Source organism: Geotrypetes seraphini, chromosome 3, assembly GCF_902459505.1.
Source record: "Geotrypetes seraphini chromosome 3, aGeoSer1.1, whole genome shotgun sequence".
Taxonomy (NCBI): Eukaryota; Metazoa; Chordata; class Amphibia; order Gymnophiona; family Dermophiidae; genus Geotrypetes; species Geotrypetes seraphini.
The window spans coordinates 233704515-233720526 of NC_047086.1; the positions used below are offsets into that span (position 1 = coordinate 233704515).

A 16012-nucleotide genomic window follows, 5' to 3' on the forward strand; every position below is an offset into this window, starting at 1 on the left:
GCGTCCAAACCTTTTTCAATCCCAGATATGCTACCTGCTGTTACCACTTCATCCTCTTTGAGAACTGGGGCAAAGTCTGCAGTCTTAAGTACCTACAGACTTAGGAAAATCACGTTGTCCCAAGGTTCCCTGGGCTTGCTTTTTAAGGGTCATTTCTGCTGCACAAATCTTCAATGACACCAAAATATACAGGTGTACAGAAGTGTCTTGCAGTTTATGAGCAATATTAATCCAAAAGACATTTTTTGCCTGTGTTGGGTAGATGGTCTTTTGTACTGTAGGTTTCCGGGTGCATAGGCACAGCTGTCACATTTCAACAGGAACCTATATAACCCCAGTCAAAAGACACAACAATGGCAGTTGAAAACAATTTAGCACACTTGCTAAGTTCATGTGAAATCAACTCTGTAGAGAATTGTGTTAAATAACTAGTGTTATTTTTGCTTGTAATATGTTACATCACATTTCTTCCATTTACAATCATTCCATGTGAATAGTGACTCATTTACATTACTGAGCTTTTTCATGCATTATCTGCCAATTAATTCACATTCAAAACAGATTTCACACATTACTGGGTTATTGCAGCTTGGTAAATAGGCCCCTTAACTGAGGCCAGTTTCTCCTCACCAGCATCTCACTGAAATGGGAAAAGTAATGTTCCATTACTTCATTAAACTGTAAACCTTTTTTTTTGTGGGGGGGTGGCCAGGTTCTTCACAGCATAGATGGCTGCATCAGGAATTTTAAAATGACAGAGGCTCCTGTTGACCTGGATAACCCTACATCCAGCTTCAATGTTGGCTCCTGTTTTGCCAATGCACAGAAAGGAACCTACTTTGATGGGACAGGATTTGCCAAAGCAGGTATTTTCTAACTTCTTATGAGACAATCCAAAATTAGAATAAAAGAGAATACAGAGATACCTTGGAATCTGAACTTAATCCGTTCCAGAACCCCGTTCGAGTTCCAAAGCGTTCGAGTTCCAAGACAAATTTTCCCATTGAAAATAATAGAAACTGGATTAATCTGTTCCTGGGTCCCACAAACTCAAATTTTAACAGTAAATATACTGGATTTTAAGGTAAAATATTAACAAATATTCCAAAGCAGCATTCTGATTCTGGGGCAGAAACACACACATACAATGTGCAAGGCGTTCGGATTCTGGGGCAAAATTTACTACAAAAAAATGTTTGAATTCCAAAGCGTTCGAGTTCTGGGGCGTTCGGATTCCGAGGTACCACTATATATGTGTATAGAATATAGGTACTTTCTATTCACAGATTTTACATCAGCTTTCAAAGGGAAACATTTTCCTTTCAACATTAATCTGGGACCTATTTGTGCGGGTATTTGATCTGAGAAGCTTAATACATATTCATATGGAAATCAAAAGTAGGTGGGGAAGTGTACTTCCCCAGCCTTGCACCCACCAATATCTTACTCTTACACATATACTCTCAGATTCTATGTACGGTGTAGTTTAAGCACGCAGGAGAGGCTCCTGCCCAATGAAACCCAGCTGAGCTGGCCGCTGCCATGATTCAAACGAACAGAGAAAACCTCGCAAGGGAGACGACCTTTCAACCAAGCAAAAATCTTTATTCTTTTAAAAGCATGGTCCCAACAAGGATCCAGGTTTCAGCATATCTAAATGCCTTCCTCAGGGGCATTTGGATTGAATACAAAACATGCTGTTTTCTGGCACCATTCTAGCTGCAATCTGTTCTACCAAGCTCTTTTTAACCCTTCAGTCATTCGATCCAGTGTCCCCTGAGGAAGGTGTTTAGATATGCCGAAACTTGGATCTTTGTTGATTTTTGCTTGATTGGAAGGTCGTCTCCCTTGCCTTTTCTACTGTACTGCTGCCATTATTCGACCGCATTTAACCAGGTACGGCTGCTGAATATCACCTCTGACTGCCGCAACACTAACCTACAAAAGCAATCCCAGATATTCAGGGATGATGCCGCGTAGTTAATCAGGCAAGTAAGACCTCATAAATAGCAGTCTTAACCTATATTTCCTGTAAGCTGAGCACCTACCTGAGCAATCGTTCATACATTCTAGGAGCGTCACTCACAAAAATACTTGTAAAGCTGGAAAATTGTCGTTTTTGTAGAACTTGTTGATCATATTTAAAAAAATATGTTTTAGAACTTGTCGATCACATGAGAAAAAATTTGTATGTACCTGGCCAATTCTTAGAGGGGGCATTGGTCCTAAGTGCACTCAGTTAGTTATGTGGCACTGAATGTCGCTTCTACCCCCATAACTTGTAGGCATTGATGCTTACCTGGTTATTCAGTGCTGATGCCAGGACATAGCTGCTGGTGGTGAGCTTTTAGAAAATCACTCACCGCTGCCGAACAAATATTGACCAGTTTATAAATAAATCAGACTTTTCACATAGACTCCTGTTATAAAATTACCCCACCCCCCTACATAAATATACCGCTTATTGGGCTACTTTCAAGTGTTTATTCAACTTCCAACAGAACAGTTGAAAGCCTAAAAAAAAAAAAAGAACATCACTATCCATATTTTCTCTTTACAGTTGACAATTTTAAAGTTGGGATGGATATACTAGTGGAGTTTTCATTCCGCACAACTCGGCCTCATGGAGTTTTACTGGGAATCAGCGGTCAGAGGATGGCGGGCATGGGCATTGAGCTGGTGGATGAGAAAGTAAGTAAAGGAGCAGTGCCCTTGCAACAGGCAGAAATAAAATCAGTAAAAGGAGAGACAAAGGAAATAATGATGAGATAATAATTTGACCAGTGTGATTTTTTTTTTCCAGTGAGAAATTTGAGGGTGGTTTGAAAAGTTTGGTAAAAAAAAGTACAAGTTAAAAAATAATCTCCATCAAGAGCTATACCCTTAGTTTAGAGAGTTTCAAGTTTTTTCATATTGTAAGAAAAATAGCTTACAAAAAACCTGGAAACTCACTGACTAAGGGGCTCATAATCAAAACAGAAATACGTCTAAAAACCCGCCCAAGTTAGCACTTGGATGATCAAAAGGACAGGTCATCCAAGTGCTGATAATCAAAACAGATTTTTTAGATGTATCCAGGGACATTTTAGGCCTCAGAATCTCACTGTGCGCCCAGAGTAGAAAGAGGCGTTTTTGGAGGAGTGGTGTGGGTGGGATGTTGGCCGACCTAGAATTAGTCGTAATACAGAGATAATCGAAAGTTTGACAAGACCACTTAAACAGAACTTATACGTTGTGACTTAGGCGATCTAAACACAGGTCTAAGTGCCCAAAAGGTATTCAAAGTGACCAGATAATCACTGCAGGGACAAAGTACAAACCCATACACACTCTCCCCATGTTCACTGACCCCCCCTCACACTGCCATAAAAATCAGAATAAAAACGTACAGACATGCCTCTGGAACATCAGCACCTATCATAGGAAAGCCTAGTAGAGCTGCACAGAAGTGGCTTAAGTAGTCTGAGAGGTGGGCTACTGAACCATAGAGAGGAGGACCCAGGCCCATAAGTCACTTTAACCACTACATTAATAGTGCAAAATGTGAGGCCACCAAAAAAAACCCAAACCTTACTGTACCGCCATATAGGTGCCACCTGCAGACATAAGGGCTATTGAAGTTGTAGACAGCTGTGTCTAGCAGGTTTTGGGGGGCTCACTATATATTATAAATGGGTTATGGTGAGATATACATGTGGCACCCTTTTTGTGAAGTTTAAGCAGTGTCCTGTAAGGTGCCCAACTGCTCTCTTGTTATATCTGGGTAGCCAGTCCATCATTTTGCTGGCCCCTCCCAGGTCCAAAAGGTCTTGTATTGGACGTATTTTTGGTCGAAAATATGGTATAAAGATAGATGTAGTAGCGTTCTTTGCGATCAAATGCCTAGAATGTACAGATGGACGATTTTTTTTTTTTTTTTTTTAAGTATGCTTTAGACGTATTTTTCGAGAATGTACATTTATGCCTGCCAACTTTGGGCGAATAGCACCCTACATCCAAATCGGACTTACACGTTTCTTTCGATTATGGCCCTCCACGCATATAGCACTCAATGGAGACTGTTGTTTAATTTGCTTTTTTACCAAACTTTTAAAACCACCCTCGTATAGTATATCGTCAAGAAAGGTAAAGTCCCAGAGGATGTAAGATTGACTGAACTTAACTGGCATGTAATGAACAAAATGAAAAAGGTCAGTAGTGAGGGGAAGCGGATTCTGTATAAGTCTGCAAGAGTGAATATGTGAAAATTTTTGAAGTTGAAAAGGGAAGTTTTGTTTAATCTGAGTTCATTCCAGTGATACTTGGAAGGTGAAAGATTAGCAAATTTCAGTAACTAAATATCATGAAAAGGAGGTGATAATGTTTGTATAAGGGGTTAAGCTGGCTGTTGATCATAGAAGAAAGTGGTAAGCTGACTATCTTGGTGTTCAGGGGACAGAGTCAGCTCTTGGCTACTTAAGTATTGATATTCAGCACTTAAGCAGCCAGGTTTAGTGCATAAATGGGACTCAGAGGTTTGACTAAAAACAGGAGTAGGAACCAGAATAAGGGGCACAGAAAGGAGAGCAATCCCAGAATGCACCGGGAAGGGGCCTAGGCCCTGATTGGCTCAGGTGCCTAAGGCCCCTCCTATAAGAGTGTCCTTAGGTAGCTGCACCAATCAGAATCATCGGGAATAATGCACCGAGAAGAGGAAGGCACACCATTTTATAGAGGCAGGCCTTCTGACAAGAGGGAGTAGGCATCCCTCCTGTTCATCTTCTGAATAAGGTATGTGGGCGGGGTGGGGGGTGGGTCTGAATGGCCGAGGCAGGAGGGAGTGCACATCCCTTCTGACGATCTTCATGGGAGATTGTGGGAGTCCAGATGGCCGAGGCAGTAGAGAATGGGTATCCCTCCTGCTAGCCTTCATGGGGGGGGGGGTTAGGGGGAGGTTCAGGTGGCTAAGGAAGTAAGGAGTGGGCATCCTTGCTGCCAGTCTTCATGGGGGCATGTGGGGGGTCCTTCACGGGAGCATGTGGGGGGTCCAGGATGCTGAGGCAGAAGGGAGTTGGTATCTATCCTGCTGATCTTCACGGGGAGTGGGGGAGGGTCTGGGTGGCCAAGGCAGGAGGGCGTGGGCATCCCTCCTGTACTGTGATTTTTCTTAGGGAGGGTTTTGGGGATGGGGGCCATCAGGTGGGGGACCTGGCACAATTTCTTTTTAAATTTTTAATGGGGACAGATATAGTGCAGGTGTGGTATATACACATAATATCTGTACTCATTAAAAAAAAGCTGTGCTTTTTTATAAATAAAAGAACAATCCAGACCTAACAGAGATTTCAGAGCGCTAAAAACCAGTGCTTCGTTTTGAAAATCATCTGATGAGCTCATTCTAATCCATTTACATACAATTATCACAAGCTGCTACAAACTACGGAAAAGACCATAATAATCATTTTGGGCATCGATAGCTGAAATACTTCTATGCTATACCAGTTAAAACTGGTTTAGCATCGATCGTTAAATACATGGAGAGTTTTGAGCATTTGCCCCATGAGTCTAAAAGCTCAAAGGCTGCACGCTAACTTAGACTCATCAGTGATGAGTTGGAGCCTGGGCAGGGCAGGATTAATCTGTCGAGGGTCCCCTAGGCACATAAATATACTGGGGCCCCCCTAGCTCCGCCCCTGCCCGCCCCCTGCCCCGCCTTCATTTATTTTACCTGTTTTCTTATTTACTTCTTTATTTCCACTTGTATTTCTTTTTTTCTTTTATTATAAAATTCAAAACAAACAGCAAAGATTACCATGCAAATCCCTAGCCAGAGACCACATGATCTAAGCTAAGTATATGCTTAAAACATTAAATTAAAAAGTTAATATAAATAAAAGCAAAGAAAAATGAAATAGTCACTTAAGATTTTGAAAAAGGGATCCAATGATGAGCTGACATGTGAAACTTAGAGCAATGAGATGTTAATGAGCTCTAAGCGGTGCCGCTGAGGATCCTATAAAGAAACTATATATATAAGGATTGCATAAAAAATAGTGGATAAGTTTTACTACTATTTCATACACACAGGACACAGAACCACCCTCACCCAGTATGTAATAAGTAATCACAAACTAACCCCCCCCCCCACACACACACACACACACTTTTTTACAAAAGCACGGAAGAGGTTTTTAGCACTGGCTGGCAGGCTGAATGTTCTGCGCTGTTCTGACGATCATCAAAGCAATGCAGAGCATTCAGCATGCTGGCTTGTGTTACAAACCGAAGGAACGGTACAGTTTAGGGGGTGAAGAAACAGTGGTGCATATCCCCCAATACTGAACAAAATATGAAGATAGCAGATGTAAATTTGAAAAAAGAGAAATAACAAATCACTTTACAAATTAACAAATAAAAATAAAACAAAAAATGTAAAATAAGATAATACCATTTTATTGGACTAATACATTTTTAAATTAGCTTTCAGAGGTTAAACCCTCTTTCCTTAGGTCAGTAAAGTATACTGCTGTTAACAATATTCTGTCCTGACCTGAGGAAGAAGAATTTGGTCTCTGAAAGTTATAATAATAATAACTTTATTCTTCTATACCGCCACAATCTTGCGACAATCAAGAGTGCTGGATATTCAGCGAAATACAATAAGTAGATATCACTGCACAACAAAGTTTTTGCTTCCTGAACACTGCTGGGTGTTTCTTATAGAATTTTGGGTGCTGATCATGAATATTACATCAAAAATTACCCATCACGTACCATTTCAGAGAAATCTTCAATTTTGTCGTGATTTTTTCTTATATTTGGATGCAAACAATTTTTTCTCCCATAAGTGTCTTATCAACCAGGTATAACTGGAATATCTGTGGAGACCTCAAAGTCGTTGCTCTGTTACTAGGACTGCAGCTTGGCTATACAAAGTACTGCTGTTTCATCTGCGAATGGGACAGCCGAGACAGAGAGTCGCACTATTCTAGAAAGAACTGGCCACTCCGTAAAAAGTTAGTTCCAGGACAGAAAAATGTAGCACATGAATCGCTTGTTGACCCGACAAAGATATTTTTGCCTCCTCTTCACATTAAACTGGGACTCATGAAGAATTTTGTGAAAGCAATGAACAAGGAAGGGGAAGGTTTTCGTTATTTAAGACAGATGTTCCCAAGAATAACTGATGCCAAGATCAAAGAGGGTATTTTTGTTGGCCCCCAGATCAGACATGTTATGAGTGACAAGCGATTTGAAGATCTGTTAGTTGGGCCGGAAAAAATTGGCTGGAAAGCCTTGAAAGACGTTGTTGACAATTTTCTGGGCAATTACAGAGCCCCAAACTACATTCAGCTGGTAGACAAACTTCTCAAAGCATACAAGAGAATGAAGTGCAATATGTCACTCAAGATTCATTTCCTCCATTCACACTTGGACTTCTTCCCCGCAAATCTCGGTGCTGTGAGTGACGAGCACGGTGAAAGGTTTCATCAAGACATAGCTACGATGGAGAAACGATACCAGGGCAATTGGAATCCGTCAATGCTTGCCGACTATTGTTGGATGCTACAACGTGATGCACCAGACACTGAATATAAAAGAAACTCGGGAGCAAAACACTTTTAATTCTGTTTCATTTAGTCGCTTGTGCGAAACGTAAACTTGACTATATATTTTATTGTCAGTAAACATAAAAATGTCTATTTCTCATAGTTCTTACGTGATGCAGTAAAACCAAAACCATATTTGAGCATACCAAGTTGGTACCTGTCATAATCACCAAAAACTTTTCAGGAATCAAGACTTAACCAAAAAATTGTTGTGCAGTGTATTCAGAGGAAAGTTAGTCAAACATGTATTAAAATTAGTCCAATAAAAGGATCACCATTTCTATTTCTAAACACTTATCAACACAGCTCCAATACTACTTTATTCTGAAGCAAAAAAAAAAAAAATTTTAATAGAATTTTTTTTCTACCTTCCTCTTGTGGTTTCTGCTTTCCTCATCTTCTTGTCATTCTCTTCCTTCCATCCAGTGTCTGCCCCTTCCAGAAAATATCTACCTCCCTCTGCCATCTCTCCTCCTGCTTCCCCCCTCCCCCCATTGGTCTGGCATCCCTCTGTTCCCCTCATGGTCTGGCATCTCTCCCCTCTGTGGTTTTTAGCATCTCTCTCTCTTCTTATTTCCTCCACTCAGATCTGATATCTGTCTCCTTCCCCATTTTCTGGCATCTCTCCTCTCTCTTCCCTTTTCTTCTCTGGTCTTCCTTCTCTGTTTTCTGCCTCCATCTAAATTAAATTCTTTATTACTATTCAGTCCTCAGTTTCCCTCTTTTCACTGTGTCTACTCACAACTTGCCACCCCTTTCTTTCACCCTTCCACTATCTCACTAACTCTATCTTCTTCCTCCGATCTAGCATGTGGGTAAGCATCAGCAGTGGTGAGGAGGTGAGGAGCTAGAGGCTATCTTCCTCTCATTCATCTCCTTGCCGCTGCTGCTGCTTCCTCACTTGCGGCAGAAACTGATGGCATAAGTTCTCCCCACTTCCATCATCTGCCTCCTTCTCTTTCTTCTCCCCACTTTCATTATCTGCCCCTTCTCTCTCTCTCCATCCCAGGCAATTCCATCACGTTATCCTGCCCCCTCAGTAAATTGCCTGGGATGGAGGGAGAGAAAGAAGGGGGGCAGATGATGGAAGTGGGGAGAACATGTACCGTCAGTGTCAGGCACATGTTGGAAAGCAGCAGCAGCAGTGAGGAGGTGAGGGGCTAGAGGCTATCTTCCTCTCATTCATCTCCTTGCCACCCCTGTCCCTTGGTCTTTCCCATGGTTTCCACAATTTCCAGCATATCCCTTCCCTCCATTCTTGTAGCCCAGAATCTCCTCTCCATCTCTGATGGCCTGACATCTCCCTGTTCTTTTTCCTTCACTATCTTCCTATCCCATCTCTCTTCCCTCCCCCCATAATCAATTATTTCATCACCTCTCTCTTCCCTCCCCTTCAGGGTCCAAGATTGCTTCCGCTCTCTTTCCTGCTGTTCTCTCCCCCTGACACCCTATGATCCAGTCCCCCTCCCGCCCTTGTTCAACATTTCCCCTTCTCTCCCTCCCTCTCATTCACTGTTCCAACATACCATATTTCTTGTTCTCCCCGACTGCTGTTCCATCTAGCATCTTCCCATCCCCAGGCTTGCCGGCTTTGACTCATTTACTGCTCTCTCTCCCGCCATTGCCAAAAGACTCATTTACTGCTCTCTCTCTCTCTCTCTCTCGCTGCTGCCAAAGCCTGTAAACAAATTTAACACACGCCACAGGGCTCAGTGCACGTGCCGCGTGACAGCTTCCTTCCTCCTTCCTCCCCCTCATGACGTAATTTCCCATTTCATTTATGGAGGAGGAAGAGGGAATCCAGCAGCGTCATGCACACTGTTAGAGCCCTGCGGCATATGTTAAATTTGTTTACAGGCAGCGGCAGGCGAGAGAGAGAGAGAGCAGTAGCAGGCCCTGTTTCTGTCAATGGGGGGGGGGCCAGTGTTGCCGAACGAGTGGGGGCCCGGTGTTGATGATCGAGGGGGGGGCCCGGTGTTGACGATCAATGCTGGGTGGGGCCCCGTCGCCATTTAAAGAACATTTTTTTCAGTGTTCGCCTTCAGCGGGCCCCCCTGACCATTTCAGGCCCTAGGCACGTACCTACTGGGCCTATTGGTTAATCTGGCCCTGAGCCTGGGCAGAGTCTAAGGAAGTTGGGGGAGTGTCTATTGTCTTAAAGAAGGCTAGGGTCTGGTAAGTTGTTGGCTTACATTCATAATTTTAAGGGTCTGATAGCTAAGAACCTCCCTTAAGCAAACCAGCCAAGCCCACTGAAGAGATATTGATCACTGCTACACAATCAAACCATGTTGTGATAAAACTAAGCAGAAAATGTCAGGTTTTGCTTGGCAATCTGGAATATTTCTATGAAGCAAATGTGCGTCAATCTATTTACTGCATTATTTTTTATTTTATTTTGCAGCTTCTGTTCCATGCAGATAATGGAGTAGGCAGGTTTTCAGCCAGCTATGAACCAGATGTCCCTGGCAGCGTGTGTGACGGACAGTGGCATGAGGTTACAGCACAGAAGATTAAAAGCCGCTTGGAACTGACAGTAGATGGAAAGAAAGTGGAAGGCAGCAGTTCAAATACTCTTTCTATCTCAGCAGACACCAATGACCCAGTCTTTATTGGAGGATATCCCGGTATGTATCCAGAGATTAGTGCTCAGATAAGATTTTAGCTTCAGTGTCCCTAGACACATGCATTTCTGTACAGATACACCCATGAGGCAGTCCTCACTCTGTAGACTTACAGTCCAGCCAAGAGAAACAGACAAAACAAATATGAGATTTCAATAACTTTGTGGGCTGATATTCAAAAGGTAATTTATATGTTCACAGGTGGCCAGAAAATGCATAATTGCTTTATTCATATATTTTCAGAAACCAAATTGATAATACAGTGGTGCCTCGCATAATGGACGCCTCGCACAGCGAACGCTGCGCACAACGAACTTCAGGTCTTGCTTCCCACAACGAACTTCGTTTCACACAACGAAGTCACCCGAGCTGCATCGCTTAACTGCCCTCTCTCCGCCTGGCTCCCTGTGCAGTGGCGCTACATATTTTAAACCCCCCTGCCGCCGCTGCTGCATATTTTAAACCCCCCTGCCGCCGCTGCTGCATATTTTAAACCCCCCTGCCACCGCTGCTGCATATTTTTAAACCTCCCCCCGCCACCGCATATTTTTAAACCTCCCCCCGCCGCCACATATTTTTAAACCTCCCCCCGCCGCCACATATTTTTTTAAAAAAGCCACCACTGCTGCAACTTTCTCACCCGCTCACTCGAACTGGTGGTCTAGCAAATTTCCCAGCCAGAAGCGCAGACAGAGATCAAGAGCAAGCCTTCTGTGCTACTGCCTGGGCCTGCGCTGATCTCTGAATGGCTGCAGTCAGCTCTCGCGGGACTCACAAGAACTAACTGCAGCCAGCTCTCGCGGGACTCACAAGAACTAACTGCAGCCATTCGGAGATCGGCATGGGCCCACACAGGCGTGCAGAGGAATTGCTCCTGATCTCTGCGCTTCTGGCCTGTACGCCACTGGCTGGGAAAGATGGGAGGAATTAAAAAAGGTACTGGGGAGTATGTGGGGGGTGATTATAATACACAGCAAGGATCAACAAAACCCCTGTCTCCCATCCCCTTCACATATATCCCCTCTATATCATGCTAACAGCTCTAACAAGATAAATTTATCTTTTTTTATGTCATCTTAGCATATTTTATGCTACAGAACGAATTATTTTTTTTAACATGTATTGTTATGGGAAAACGCGTTTCACATAACGAACTTTTCGCATAACAAACTTGCTCCTGGAACGAATTAAGTTCGTTGTGTGAGGCACCACTGTAGTTTAAATCACTAAAGGGTCCAATATTATCTGTATATTTCTGGGCTGATGGAGTTGGGCCAGAGCAAGTTAAAAAGTTAGGCAATGGCGATATTCAGCCAGCATGCAGATATGCTGTAAATAACTTTTCATGCGTGTGGGCCTGAATACATACATAAGATGCCTCTTACAAATGACTCCACTGGTTCAAGTATGTTCTGGGCTAAACTCTATATATGGTGCCCAGAAAAGAGCTATTCTATAAGTCATGCTTAAAGTTAGGCGTGATTTATAGAATAGCACTTATGCCCAGGAAATACAACTGAAATGTACCTAGAGCCAAATGGGGGATTTACTGCCTGAATGAGCAACCCTAGAGAACCAGGAGGGGTCATAGGGAGGTGGGAAGCCCTTGAGCTAACAGGGTTTTAGGCTGAAGATTACACCTACCTAGTTAATTTCTAGAAGGCAGACGGAGCCCGTATATTCAGTGTAGGCACGGGTACCCAGATAGGTGCTTACAAATTTCAAGTTTATTATAGCTTGATATACAGCTTTAAATACCAAAGTGGTTTACATACCCTGTTTCTCCGAAAATAAGATCTATTCCGAAAAAAGCCCTAGCATGATTTTTAAAGATGCTCCTAATATAAGCCCTAACCCAAAAATAAATCCTAGTTAAGATCGACCCCCAAAGCCCCACCTGAATGTCCTCAACACTCCCTGACTCCATCCCTGACACTAATGTTGCCCAATTTGCCAAAAAAATCTGACTCGTCAATTCAGCACCCCCCACCCCTGCTGCTGTAGGAGGCCTCGGAGCGGAGGTATGTCAGTTTCACGATTGAAGGGTCGGTGGGGTTCTGCTGCACAAGGGGATGGGTGAGAGGAATGATGCTATACATGGGGGGGCGGGAAGAAAGGAAATAGGAAAAATTGGGGTAGAGGAGAGGAAGAGAGAGATGATTGCTGTACATGAAAAAAATAAGACATCCCCCAAAATAAGCTCTAGTGCATTTTTTGGACCCCAAATTAATATAAGACACTGTCTTATTTTCGGGAAAACACGGTAGTACAAAATTTTTAAAAACCAAAATTAAAAAAAAGTTAAAAATGAGGGAAAGGACATGTAATTACAATAATTCAGTTGACGAGACATGGAAATGGGGGGTTACAATTTTCAAAATAAAATAAGGAGATAATAGACAAAACAATATGGTAAAGGAGAAGACATAAATGAACCCTTTTATCTAAATCCCAAACGCATCCCTAAAGAGAGGTTTTAAGGTTAGATTTGAAATGATTAGAATTAGTCTCTTGTCTTAGAGTTATTGGGCTAGAGTTCCATAATGAGGGTGTAACTACAGAATAAATGGTTTTATGTGTTGAGTCATCAAATAATTGATGAACGGATGGAACTGCAAGAAGGTGTTGTTGAGATGATCTAAGCGAGCGTGAAGTTTTGTACGGAATCAAAAGTTTGTCAATAAACATGGATGACTGATTGACCTGAACATTGAAAGCGAGAGAGAGAATTTTGTATGTAATTCTATGAGAGATGGATAACCAATGGGCATTTTTTTAGAAGTAGGGATACATGGTCAAATTTTGTAGCCTGAAAGATCATTTTGACAGCAGTATTTTGAATATCAAGGCTGAAATCAGACTATAGTGTGCAATAGGCTGATTATCGGGGGGGGGGGGGGGCTTTGATTTTCTAGCCCTAACTAAAGCCAAATGGGTAAAAGAATTTATGAAGTGTAAAAATATTCTCTCATCTTTCATTCTTAGTGCTGAAAAACCCGTATGTATGGCTCCTGAAACTCCTAGAGGGAAGGAAAGGTCTTTCAATATCTTCCTAACACTTTCCTTTTTTTGTTTTTTCCAGAAGGCATTAATCAATTTGCACTGATCAGTAGTACTCGTTTTAGAGGATGTATTCGAGACTTGAAGCTTACTAAAGGCACAGGCAAGCCTCAAGAAATCAACTTCAGCAAAGCCTTGGAGCTAAAGGGAGTCCAACCTTTAACATGTCCTGCAAACTAAATCTAATATATTTTCATCAGTGATGGCTTAACTACCGTATATACTCGAATATAAGTCGATCTGAATATAAGTCGAGACACCCATTTTCCCCCAAAGGAGGAAAAATGGTTGACTCGAATATAAGTCTGGTGGCTTAATATTCAAGTGCCCTGCCCTGTCAGGCTCTGCACCCAGCCCCCTTCCCTCCCTCCCCTGTCAGGCACTGCACCTAGCCCCCTTCCCTCCCAAACCCTATCAGGCTCTGTGCCCAGCCCTCTTCCTTTCTTCCTTCCCTCCCTCCCCTGTCAGGCTCTGCACCCAGTCGTGGGAGCCAGTCAGGAAGCCACTCAGCGCCGAGCAGCAGCATCATAGCACGCTGCTGCTCAGTGGCTGAAGAAACCCAATCTCACGGCAGCCAACACCGACTGGGTTAGCAATAGGGCAGGAGCATGGAGAGCTTGCTCCTTCCCACTGCACCTCTGGACCACAGGGATCGGCAGAGGAAGTACAAGGACAGGGCAGGGAGGGGGGATAGGGTGAAGAGCCTGGCGGCGGCCTGCAATAATTCTGGGACCCCTATTATCCCAGTTTATATTCTAATATATACGGTATTTTATGGTAGAAAACAAATATATTTTAATGCCATATATGTAAATATATACAGAATGTATATTGAAATACATTATAGTACAGTGAATTCAGGGGAATACAAAAAACCACTACAGTATTTATTGTAGTCTATAAAATTATGTCAAGTGGAAATGGAAAAATACATCCAGTAAATAAAAACCAAGCTGGCCTTTTTTAATGCCCTCCATTTTTACCATTTCCTTCTGTTAGCATGAAACTAAATTTCTCTGCATTATTAGCCGTGTTGAGAGTGCTGTGATAACTTCCATCAGTGTATATTGATTTTAAATGACTGTATACTGAACTGGTAAATTGGAACAGAGCATTTATTTTGCTCAGCTATGATGGCATTTTTTTTATACTGCCTGTTAACGTAGTTTAATGGGAACGCCAACACTTTCAAGTGACTCGCTTGCATGTTCATTATGGGTCAAAAGTGTGCATAACCAGTTTGTATGCTTCTGTTACAAAAATATTAAAGATGAATGATTTAATGTGCCGTCCGATGAGTATTTCAAGTTAATGTGGTTCCCCATATTTATAGTTCGTATAAGGTAATGGAAGGTTTCAAACTCCATTTCAAAACTACTTTGAAGGGTCTGGTTTGGAAGCCCAAAGGAGAAGTTGAGCCAGAATCTGGTTTTATTATGCAATTGCAAACAGGTCCTGGTGTTCAGAATAACAACAAATATGAAAATTAACCTAATTTGTGGCCCAATTGCATTCAAATATGTTTAATCAATATTTTTTGCGGATATCCAAAAAAAGTACAGTCAGTTGAAAACTGCATTTAAGGCTCTCATCAGAGTCCGGCAGAGGAAGCCCCCTTTGAACCAGAAGGGCAGAAGGCGCTGCGGCAGTAGGGATTATCTTGGACGTGGCATTTCCATCCACACTGGAATGATTTAGGGCAGTCCTACTATATCCTAGCCCAGAACTCTGTCTCTGCTGGAGACTTATAAAACAGGCACAGAAGTACAATGAAAGGGGAGATGTTGCTGTTGGGAGATTTTAATCTGGCATATGCAATTTGGAGTATACCATCTACAGAATCGTAAATAGTCAATGGAATCCAAAGGAACTCTTTAGTCAACTTGCAATGGAACCCTGAGGTATAGTGAGATATAGCACCTCTGCTCAAAATGAAAAGTATTTTTAATATTCACCTGAGCTCAAGTGATCTTTGCATTGTATAGTTTGGAATCCTGAACTTCCAAAATAGATATTTTTTACAACTTTATTTTTTAACTTTACATTATACTAGTGTACCTGGGGCAATGGGGGGATTAAGTGACTTGCCAGGGTCACAGGGAGCAGCAAGGGATTTGAACCCACAACTTCAGGGTGCTGCAGCTGTAGCTCTAACTCCTGAGTATTCTAGAGATAACTGTCACCAGCGATGAGACATGAGTGCATCACTGTGATTCAGAGAGCAAAAGACAAAGCATGACGAAGTAAAGGAAGCGGTGCTCACCTGGCTTCAGGAGTAGCCCAAAAACTTCTTCGCTGCAGGAATGCAGAAGCTAGTTGAACAATACAACAAATGCATCGTCTTGCATGGGGACTATGTGGAAAAATGATATGTTCAATTGCTCACACTTACTTCTATTAAAGCCGTTAAATGTGTTTTGCCTTTACTTTCTTATTTACCCTCGTAAAAAACAGAGGATTCAGATGCGCTCGAACAGAGTTTCAGCAAACAAAACGAAAGATGGCTCATGTTTGGTTCATTCTCATTTGTTTATACACTGAATAAAATTGTTGCCAGCTTCGATACCCCGGTTGTCTATGCTCCCTTTTGTATTGTTTGCTTCAGTATGGAGCTTTATCTATCCCATCTCTTAAGTATATTGGCACAAGACAGACAGAAATTATATTAGCACAAGGGCTGGCTTCTGAAAATGACACCTACATGGACAGCCTGCCCACAAAAAAGCTGTCAATCATGTG

At 42.3% G+C, this 16012-nt stretch overlaps 1 protein-coding gene across 1 annotated transcript in view; it reads left to right on the forward strand.

The window, feature by feature from the left end:
• LOC117357257 (laminin subunit alpha-2-like) overlaps positions 1-14562 on the forward strand; it is a 466835-nt gene extending 452273 nt beyond the window's left edge. The window contains exons 46-49 of the mRNA XM_033937630.1: positions 713-866; positions 2561-2691; positions 9994-10216; positions 13296-14562. Coding sequence (XP_033793521.1) covers positions 713-866; positions 2561-2691; positions 9994-10216; positions 13296-13453 — 666 coding nt within the window. The 3' untranslated portion in view covers positions 13454-14562. The remainder of the gene's footprint in view (positions 1-712; positions 867-2560; positions 2692-9993; positions 10217-13295) is intronic.
• Positions 14563-16012: the final 1450 nt, after the last annotated feature.